This window comes from Penaeus chinensis, chromosome 23 (genome assembly GCF_019202785.1).
Source record: "Penaeus chinensis breed Huanghai No. 1 chromosome 23, ASM1920278v2, whole genome shotgun sequence".
Lineage (NCBI taxonomy): Eukaryota > Metazoa > Arthropoda > Malacostraca > Decapoda > Penaeidae > Penaeus > Penaeus chinensis.
In genome coordinates, this window is record NC_061841.1 from 3245098 (window position 1) to 3255097 (window position 10000).

At 37.7% G+C, this 10000-nt stretch overlaps 4 protein-coding genes across 4 annotated transcripts in view; 1 reads left to right on the plus strand and 3 right to left on the minus strand.

The window, feature by feature from the left end:
- The window catches only part of LOC125037271, a 16081-nt gene extending 15890 nt beyond the window's left edge, over positions 1-191 (minus strand). The window contains exon 1 of the mRNA XM_047630330.1: positions 53-191. The gene's annotated coding sequence lies outside the window, so the exon portion shown is untranslated. The remainder of the gene's footprint in view (positions 1-52) is intronic.
- Positions 1-1407, minus strand: part of LOC125037455 — a 1608-nt gene extending 201 nt beyond the window's left edge. Inside the window, 5 exon segments of the mRNA XM_047630600.1 lie at positions 59-257; positions 260-280; positions 489-716; positions 974-1047; positions 1371-1407. Of these exon segments, the coding sequence (XP_047486556.1) occupies positions 59-257; positions 260-280; positions 489-716; positions 974-1037 (512 nt within the window). The 5' untranslated portion in view covers positions 1038-1047; positions 1371-1407.
- A 1579-nt stretch (positions 1408-2986) lies between these two features.
- On the plus strand, positions 2987-5699 carry LOC125037269 (macrophage mannose receptor 1-like). Its single transcript, XM_047630327.1, has 7 exons — positions 2987-3016; positions 3340-3413; positions 3671-3898; positions 4072-4323; positions 4423-4656; positions 4872-4958; positions 5464-5699. Exons 2-7 carry the CDS (start codon positions 3350-3352, stop codon positions 5622-5624), a joined length of 1026 nt encoding a protein of 341 aa, XP_047486283.1. The 5' UTR covers positions 2987-3016; positions 3340-3349; the 3' UTR covers positions 5625-5699.
- Positions 5700-8686: 2987 nt separating this feature from the next.
- The window catches only part of LOC125037270 (macrophage mannose receptor 1-like), a 2141-nt gene continuing 827 nt past the window's right edge, over positions 8687-10000 (minus strand). Inside the window, exons 4-7 of the mRNA XM_047630328.1 lie at positions 9733-9984; positions 9400-9633; positions 9107-9193; positions 8687-8906 (exon numbers count right to left, since the gene is read on the minus strand). Of these exons, the coding sequence (XP_047486284.1) occupies positions 8755-8906; positions 9107-9193; positions 9400-9633; positions 9733-9984 (725 nt within the window). The 3' untranslated portion in view covers positions 8687-8754. The remainder of the gene's footprint in view (positions 8907-9106; positions 9194-9399; positions 9634-9732; positions 9985-10000) is intronic.

Sequence of the window (10000 nt, forward strand, 5' to 3'; positions counted from 1 at the left end):
AGAAGTATTTCAGCATTTTATGAACATATTTTGAACAGTTAGGGGCCTTTACCTTCGCCTTTAAGGCCTGTGCTGGCAAATGAAGTTGTTATTATCCTCGCAAACTGCATTCGTCAGGTAGAAAAACACGGTATACTCTATCTCTAGACAATGCTCGCTTCCGTGGGCGTTATCAGGCTGTTGGGTGTCTTGGAAGGCCGCCCAGAAGGGAGTTCCTCGAGGGACCGCCTGGCCAGAGGAAGTCACCCAGTTGCCTTCCATCTCTGTCGTCCAGTGTAACCTTTGGGACGAGACGACACTAGGAAAACCTCTAAATATCAATGAATAGTTGACTGAAGGAGACAGCTGAAGGAAAAATAACAATATGATCTAAAATACAAAGATACATGCTGTGGCAAACTACTCACAACACTGACACAGCTTTTGTGTGAATTTAGCATGAAGCCTGGAACAGGTATCACTACACCTAACGTTATAGACATCCTCACCGTAAACATAGATATGATTTACAACGTGCACAAACTGCGTAGGTGTAGTAATGGCTAGCAGTTCTCCCGAGGTAGAGTGGCACACTTGTCTCGCATCACTGTGGCTCTGTTCAGCGAAGGTGACGAACATGAGGCACTGGCTTCCTACGAGCGTGTAACCCGCGGGGCAGTTCTCGTCTCCCGAAGTCAAGTTGGCAAAGCCCCTGAAGAGTTCCTCGCTTGACTCAGCTGTTGGATATGCCTTCATTAGACGAAGCCACTGAAGTCGTTGAAAAATTGTTATAAATTTGCACTTGCTATGGCTTAGGCATTTAACATGTTAATCCACATTTGATCTACAATTTGTTTTTGCTGCTGTCGTTGATGACATGTGCAATAAGCTGGTTAAGTGTGTTTATTAACACTATATGCAAATCAGGAAAGACGTCTACTTTATGTAAGGTAGATTTAGAATCCTACAACGCATAATTCATAAATGATCTCACCCGAAATAAAGCATATGGCAAAGAGCGATGCCAAATACCGAAAAATCTTGTTTGCAGTGGCCATACTAGTGGGTCTGAAATGAACAGGATAAATACGATAAATGACTGACATGTGGGTTCAGGCTACTCCTTGGAAATGTGGGAACTCTTTCTCTTCTTTTCTTTATGTATTATTACTGTCTTTGTTGTTTTATTTTCATGTAAATATGATTTTGGTGTGTATGACTCTTCGTGTACGTATGTTGTCCTTCCAGTTAGATTTTCGTTGAGTGTGTTCACTGTATATCTATTACCCTTTTTTTTTTGAGATATTAAAATTTCCCTTAACTTCGTCTTTTGTAAGTACACTTAATTAGCACATGGAATTACTATAAGGAATTCCCAGTCTAATTCTTACCTAAGATATTGCAACGAGCGCTGTGCACTGCCTGGTAACTGCAACGTGATTATATTGCATTCTCTTATCAACTGCCTACACTTTTGAGTTCGGGTTTTTATACCCAGGCTCTCCCGAAATAAAGAAAAACTGAGATAAAGCAGGTGCTCCTTCTTGTTGTCCACTGTTTTGCTCTTTTCTGACCAAACTTTTTCTTTGTCAATCATTTGCGCGCATGTATCTCTCTCTCTCTCTCTCTCTCTCTCTCTCTCTCTCTCTCTCTCTCTCTCTCTCTCTATGTATATATATATATATATATATATATATGTATATGTATGTATATATATATATATATATATTTATGTATTATATTATACACACATATATGTATATATACACATGTATACATACATATATACACACATAGACATACACACAAACACAGACACACTCACACACACACATATATATAAATACAAATTTTAAATACATATATGTATATATATACACATACATACATTCATATACATACACACACACACACACTCACATATATATAGATAGATAGATAGCTAGATAGATATACACATATTTATGTAGTGTAGGGTTTTCTACCATAAGTTCACCACACTCGAGTGTTTTACCATCCATATATGTATTCCATATACATATATATGTGTGTGTGTGTGCGGGTGTGTGGGTGTGTAATATACATACATACACACATACACATACACACATATACATATATATACACAATATACATATACACATTGTGTGAGTCTAAAGTAGATACGATAGTGGGTCGGAAACCACCAATAACGATTACTTAACCAACTACTCCTCTGGAGAAGGATCAGCCACCATAGTATAAGGACCCAGCCAACTGCATGATGTCAACGTGAACCAAGGCGCCAAGTAGTTTGTCAAACATCGCATCTGTGAGGGAAAACACGATACCCTACATTACATATATATATATATATATATATATATATATATATATATATATATATATATATATATATATATATATGCATATATATGTATATATAATTATATACAAATATGTGTATGTGTATGTATATGAATGCATACATGTATAAATATGTATTTATAGTATGTGTATATATAAACATATATATATATATATATATATATATATATATGTGTGTGTGTGTGTGTGTGTGTGTGTGTGTGTGTGTGTGTGTGTGTGTGTGTGTGTCTATGTGTATATATACATATATATATGTGTGTGTGTCTATGTGTGTATATACACACACACACACATATATATATATATATATATATATATATATATATGTGTGTGTGTGTGTGTGTGTGTTTGTATACATACACACATATAAATGAACAGATATGTATATGTATATATATATATATATATATATATATATATATATACACATACATGCGCGCAAATGATTGACAGAAAAAAAAATAAGGACAGAATAAAGGAAAACAGAAAAAAATATATATAAATTTTACATGGAAAACAAGAAGCAACACTTGCTCTTCTCAGTTTTTCTTTATTTCGGAAGAGCCTGGTGGGAACCCGTAACTCACAAGTGTAGACAGCTGATAAGAGAATGCAATATAATCACGTTGCAGTTGCCAGGCAGTGCACAGCGCTCGTTGCAACATCTTAGGTAAGAATTAGACTGGGAATTCCTTATAGTAATTCCATGTGCTAATTAAGTGTACTTACAAAAGACGAAGTTAAGGGAAATTTTAATATCTCAAAAAAAAAAGGGTAATAGATATACAGTGAACACACTCAACGAAAATCTAACTGGAAGGACAACATACGTACACGAAGAGTCATACACACCAAAATCATATTTACATGAAAATAAAACAACAAAGACAGTAATAATACATCAAGAAAATAAGAGAAAGAGTTCCCACATTTCCAAGGAGTAGCCTGAACCCACATGTCAGTCATTTATCGTATTTATCCTGTTCATTTCAGACCCACTAGTATGGCCACTGCAAACAAGATTTTTCGGTATTTGGCATCGCTCTTTGCCATATGCTTTATTTCGGGTGAGATCATTTATGAATTATGCGTTGTAGGATTCTAAATCTACCTTACATAAAGTAGACGTCTTTCCTGATTTGCATATAGTGTTAAATAACACACTTAACCAGCTTATTGCACATGTTACCAACGACATCAGCAAAAACAAATTGTAGATAAAATGTGGATTAACATGTTAAATGCCTAAGCCATAGCAAGTGCAAATTTATAAAATTTTATCAACGACCTCGGTGGCTTCGTCTAATGAAGGCATATCCAACAGCTGAGTCAAGCGAGGAACTTTTTAGGGGCTTTGCCAACTTGACTTCGGAAGACGAGAACTGTCCCGCGGGTTACACGCTCGTGGGAAGCCAGTGCCTCATGTTCGTCACCTTCGCTGAACAGAGCCACAGTGATGCGAGACAAGTGTGCCACTCTACCTCGGGAGAACTGCTAGCTATTACTACACCTACGCAGTTTGTGCACGTTGTAAATCATATCTATGCTTACGGTGAGGATTTCTATAACGTTAGGTGTAGTGATACCTGTTCCAGACTTCATGCTAAATTCACACAGAAGCATCATAGTATTTTAGATCATACTGTTATTTTTCCTTCAGCTGTCTCCTTCAGTCAACTATTCATTGATATTTAGAGGTTTACCTAGTGTCGTCTCGTCCCAAAGGTTACACTGGACGACAGTTCTGGTTGGATGGATCAGACGCAGAGATGGAAGGCAACTGGGTGACTTCCTCTGGCCAGGCGGTCCCTCGAGGAACTCCCTTCTGGGCGGCCTTCCAAGACACCCAACAGCCTGATAACGCCCACGGAGCAGAACATTGTCTAGAGATGGAGTCTTCCGAGTTCTTCTATCTGAATGATGCAGTTTGCGAGGACAAAAGCAACTTCATATGCCAGTACAGTCCTCAAAAGCAAGGTAAAGGCACCTAACTCTACAAGTCTTTATCCTTTAAAACAGTCTTTATTCTTTATAACAGGCTTTATTCATAACCAACTTAAAAACTGGTGTCAACAGACAAGCGAGACTTAACCCCAACCACTCAAGTTTCGAAGGCAGCTCACTTGGAAGCCTACAGCAGCCAATGCCCAACCTTTTACGTGGAGGTTGGAGGCCTTTGCCTGATGTTCGTCACGTGGGCGGAGGAGACCTGGCAAGAGGCTAAGCAGACATGTGGAGACTCGAGCGACCTCCTGGCTATCACTGATGCTGAAGTCCTTAGAGCTGTATACCTCTACTTGCATCAAGAAAGTAGGTTATCAGATGGGTATTTGCTTTTATATCACAATAATTTTGGTCTGAAGTCATATCTACCATCATTAGACAGGTCACAGATTATATTAGGTAGAGGATCTTACAGAATATATCTTCATTTTCCTTTAAACTTCTACTTACCCAACAATGCCTTGCAATAAGCAATTGCAATTTAGCCACTTCGTGATCACAGTTTAATGTGTGTTTATCAGATATAGCAGACCACAGTTTCTGGTTGGGTGGTTCTGATTCCAATGAAGGAAACTGGGTCTTCACCACAGGAGAGTCTGTCCCAATGGGTAAGTTTTCAATAGTCCTCACCTTTTTCCAAGTACTTCAAAACTGCATATTCATTTTTGACTTCACCTTTCTCGTTCTATTAACCCAATGCTGCCGGATAATCACACTGTCTACCGTTTTCTTCTGTGGGATTTTGAATTTTCGGGAAAAAAATGTTTCTAATGATATTGTGGTTACTATGATACTGTGGTTATTATTATGTGACCAACAATACTAAAAGAAAAAGTACAAAATGAAGCTTCATCCCGAAATTCATGTAAAAGAGTATACAAGTAAGATAGATACTAGTTAATGACTACTTGGTGATTATATTTTTATAACATAACATGATATATATATACATGTGGAGGGCAAACAGAGCCTTGGGAGTGGCTGATTGCCCCCTCCCCCCCAGCACCCCGTATTGACGCCCCTGATTGAATATCTACTTTACCATGCAGCGTAACTTCCTACACAAACACCAGAGAATAAACTTCCACATAGATATTGATCTAAACTTTTCAGGCACACCTTTCTGGGGTCTATATCGCGGAGACAGTGTCATGCAGGAACCTCAAGGTGGCACTCGTGAGAACTGCCTGATGTTGCATTCTGGAGGTTCTCATTATTTCCGGGACGTAACTTGTTCCATGAGACTGAACCCAATTTGTGTTTACAATGGATAAGCACAGTCTTAGATGTTACACTTGAAGTATGTGAGTGCATAGTGCAGAGACCAAAAATAAAACGATGAAAGTTATTAACAAAGTCTGATTTACCCCTTACTGAGGCTCCGTACTCGCTCGAAAACCTTATATGCCAGTATAAGCCTCAAAAACAAGAAGGTGAAGAATCAAACACTGCGAAGGTTCTGAAGGAATCTGAAACTGAAGATAGCGGTAGCCGGTGTCCAACCTTTTACGTGGAGGTTGGAGGACTCTGCCTAATGTCCATGCCATGAGCAGACGTGACTTGGCATGATGCTCGACAGTCCTGTGGAGACTCAAGCGACCTCCTGGCGATCAATGACGCAGAAGTATTGCGAACTGTATACCTTTACTTGCATCAATAAAGTGGGTTTGTTGACGGGTTCTCGCTGATACATTCATGTGAATGATACTTCTAACTTATAAATCACAGTTATTAGTCAAGGACACTTTACAAAGCATAAAAAAATGTATTTATGAAGAATACATAACTGCTTTATCTTCATTTAAGTTTATACAGTACCTTAGGTCTAAAATGATTTAATGGATTTATATTCATCAGTTATAGCAGGCCACAGTTTCTGGCTGGGTGGCTCTGATTCAGAAGGAAAATGGTTCTATACCACATCAGAGCCTATTATTCTTTTTATTTTTTTGTCCAATTCAACTCTAGAAGGCGAGTAGCACAATATGATATCCAAGACTCACCAAGAGAACTACAGAGAATAATCCTTATATGTGGGCATTTACACATGTGAATTTTCAGGCACAACTTTCTTTGGATTAAGTTCATGAGACCGCAGCTTTATTTAGGAACCAAACGGAGGCGCTCGTGAGAACTGCCTGGCGCTCCAGTCTTTAGGATTTCACTTTAGGGATGTGCTTGTTCTTCGAGACTGAACCCACTGAGTTTTTATCAGTGATAAGCAAATATCAGACTTGGAGTGCACTCTGAACGTCATACACAAATATACGTGGATGACAGTGAGTTTTTCTTATCATTCTACAGGATAATAATATCATAATCTATTTATCATAATAAACATATCAATACTCTGTCCTATCTCAGGATACGAAAAAACGGCGATTTCCCCTCGAACTCTGTAGTTTCTTTAGGGAAAGCCGTGGTGAAGATCAGTAAATATATTGTATATGCAGTCAAGACATAACGTACATTTGTAAACACAAGGATTATGCGTCAGCTGTTGAGGACAGAAAAATGGCGAATCGGAGTCTGGGGTAAGTTCCATTTTTTCCAAAATTTTGTATTCTTTATAGTATTATCATGTGATAGTACAGTTAATTATACAATGGCCCGACAGATATGCCTTGCATAAACATTTATAATTCACATTTTTTAACCAACATTTCATCAGTTCTGTTTTAGACTTTATCTCCACACAGAGCTGATAACGAACAAGTGGTCAGAACAAATCATAATAAATTATATTAGGAATATGTTTGAGAAGTGTAAAGATGAAAGCACTTAAAATGTTTGAGAAGTGTAAAGATGAAGGCACTTATAATGTTTGAGAAGTGTAAAGATGAAATCACTTATAATGTTAGAGAAGTGTAAAGATGAAAGCACTTATAATGTTTGAGAAGTGTAAAGATGAAAGCACTTATAATGTTTGAGAAGTGTAAAGATGAAAGCACTTATAATGTTTGAGAATTGTAAAGATGAAAGCACTTATAATGTTTGAGAAGTGTAAAGATGAAAGCACTTATAATGTTTGAGAAGTGTAAAGATGAAAGCACTTATAATGTTTGAGAAGTGTAAAGATGAAAGCACTTATAATGTTTGAGAAGTGTAAAGATGAAGGCACTTATAATGTTTGAGAAGTGTAAAGATGAAAGCACTTATAATGTTTGAGAAGTGTAAAGATGAAAGCACTTATAATGTTTGAGAAGTGTAAAGATGAAAGCACTTATAATGTTAGAGAAGTGTAAAGATGAAAGCACTTATAACTCCCTTTCTTGTGCCCTGTTTCCTACCGGTCCCTTATTGCATATTCACAACAGCCAGCTATTTAGAGGGAACTGCTCCCGCTTAATCTTATTTAATGGTAGTTAACTTTAGGAAAAGACTAAGTACTAGTTTCAATACCACTGGCTGGTTACTTTAGTAAAACACTAAGTACAAAGTACAACACTATCATGTAGCGTATGTGTAGAGAATCAAATACTTTTTGCATATTTGATTAAAAAGTGTTTTAGGATTCACTTTACACAGGTATCAATTGAGTATATTTTTTCAATAAAAGTCACTTTACTCTTTATCCGCATTCTACATTCTTATATATGTCTTCATTCGACTGCAATGTATGTCCTTATCAAATACCGAGTTTTCGGAAACCTTCATATACGAGACCCTGATATTTAGCAAAATATGTCAAATATAATATGCGCCATTCTCCAGAAAGGTTAAAGAGTTAGCCTTACCCCTGACTTTACAAAAGATGTTAACTGGGTGGCAACTACATCGTTATAACTTTGCACTATGCTATTTGTTCTATTTTAGAATTTATTTGACTAAATATGGGGAATATAAAGAGGAAGAACGGGTGATTCAATTTACATTCTTAGAAAGTGAGAGATAGAGAAGAAAATAAGAACATTAAAACGATATTAAAACACGTGGATATATCGATAGGCAAGGGAAATAGATTTTTTTTTTTTTTTTTTTTTTGATTAATAGATTCATATTCACAAGCGGTTTTCATTTTCTAAAGGTTATTGTAAAATAAAGAACTATCAGTAAAGTAACAATGTGGATAAAAAAAGGGCAAAAAAGTAAGACAAATCGGAATAGAAGAGAAGGAAAAACAAATGCAGAGGAATAGAAAGAAGCCGTATTTACAGAAGAAAAAGAACACCTTTTCTATTTTATTTTTATTTTTTTTCCACCATTAGTTGTAAAATCAACTTCCGTTAACAAGTTCGCCATCAACATCAGAATAAAGAATCATTTCGCAATTCTACAAAGTAACTGACTAAAAAAAAGAAAAAAAAAAAAGAACTTCATAAGAAATAAGAAAGAGTTTTCGTCATTATGCTTTATTTCTACGTTACACAATCATTCAATGCAGCTATTAAGTCTCAGATCTGCCTACCCATGATAAACACACAATGGGTTCAGTCTCGACGAACAAGAAATGTCCCTGAAGTAGTGAGAACCTGGAGAGTGGAGCATCAGGCAGTTCTCCTTGGTGCCTCCTTGAGGTTCTTGGACTTCGTTATATAGACCCCAGAAAGGTGTGCCTAGAAGAATAAAAACAACTAAATAGATAATAACGACGAAATAAGTATAGGTACTTCTTGCCACGTGAAATTTCGCTTCTGTAGTTGTTGGTGGTTTTAGTGCATAGAAAGGATACCGGGTTAAAGTAGAAACTGAATATACAAGTTGGAAGTCGTTTTAAAGATGCAAAGAAATGTTAATAAACAGAGGCCAAGCTTACCCATAGGGACAGCCTCTCCTGTGGTATAGACCCAATTTCCTTCGGCTGAATCGGAACCACCCAGCCAGAAGCTATGGTCTGCTATATCTGATGAATATACATTGAACTGGAATCATCACTGAGCAAAAATACGGTGGATTACTCCTCATGCATAACTCATTGGTTAAGTGTCTATTCAAGAATAGCGACATAATGAATATACACAGCCAAGTTGCGAAGATAATTATGCCTTTTAGAATAACAGTATTGTAATATACATGAAAGTAAAAGCACATGCCCATCAGTTAACCTACTTTCTTGGTGCAAGTAGAGGTATACAGCTCTTAGGACTTCAGCATCAGTGATAGCCAGGAGGTCGCTCGAGTCTCCACATGTCTGCTGAGCCTCGTGCCAGGTCTCCACCGCCCACGTGACGAACATCAGGCAAAGACCTCCGACCTCCACGTAAAAGGTTGGGCATTGGCTGCTGTAGCCTTCCAAGTGAGCTGCCTTTGGAACTTGAGTGGTTGGGGTTAAGTCTCGCTTGTCTGTTGACACCAGTTTTTAAGTTGGTTATGAATAAAGCCTGTTATAAAGAATAAAGTCTGTTTTAAAGAATAAAGACTTGTAGAGTTAGGTGCCTTTACCTTGCTTTTGGGGATTGTACTGGCAGATGAAGTTGCTTTTGTCCTCGCAAACTGCATCATTCAGATAGAAGAACTCGGAAGACTCCATCTCTAGACAATGTTCTGCTCCGTGGGCGTTATCAGGTTGTTGGGTGTCTTGGAAGGCCGCCCAGAAGGGAGTTCCTCGAGGGACCGCCTGGCCAGAGGAAGTCACCCAGTTGCCTTCCTTCTCCGCGTCCGATCCATCCAACCAGAACTGTCGTCCAGTGTAACCTTTGGGACGAGACGA

What these genes read in the sequence shown, in the direction of transcription:
- LOC125037269 (XM_047630327.1), top strand. Translation starts at nt 3,350, where the DNA reads ATGGCCACTGCAAACAAGATTTTTCGGTATTTGGCATCGCTCTTTGCC. An exon ending in TGCCATATGCTTTATTTCGG is followed by an intron (nt 3,414 to 3,670) that starts GTGAGATCATTT and finishes CATATCCAACAG; the next exon opens with CTGAGTCAAGCGAGGAACTT. An exon ending in CCTCTACTTGCATCAAGAAA is followed by an intron (nt 4,657 to 4,871) that starts GTAGGTTATCAG and finishes TGTGTTTATCAG; the next exon opens with ATATAGCAGACCACAGTTTC.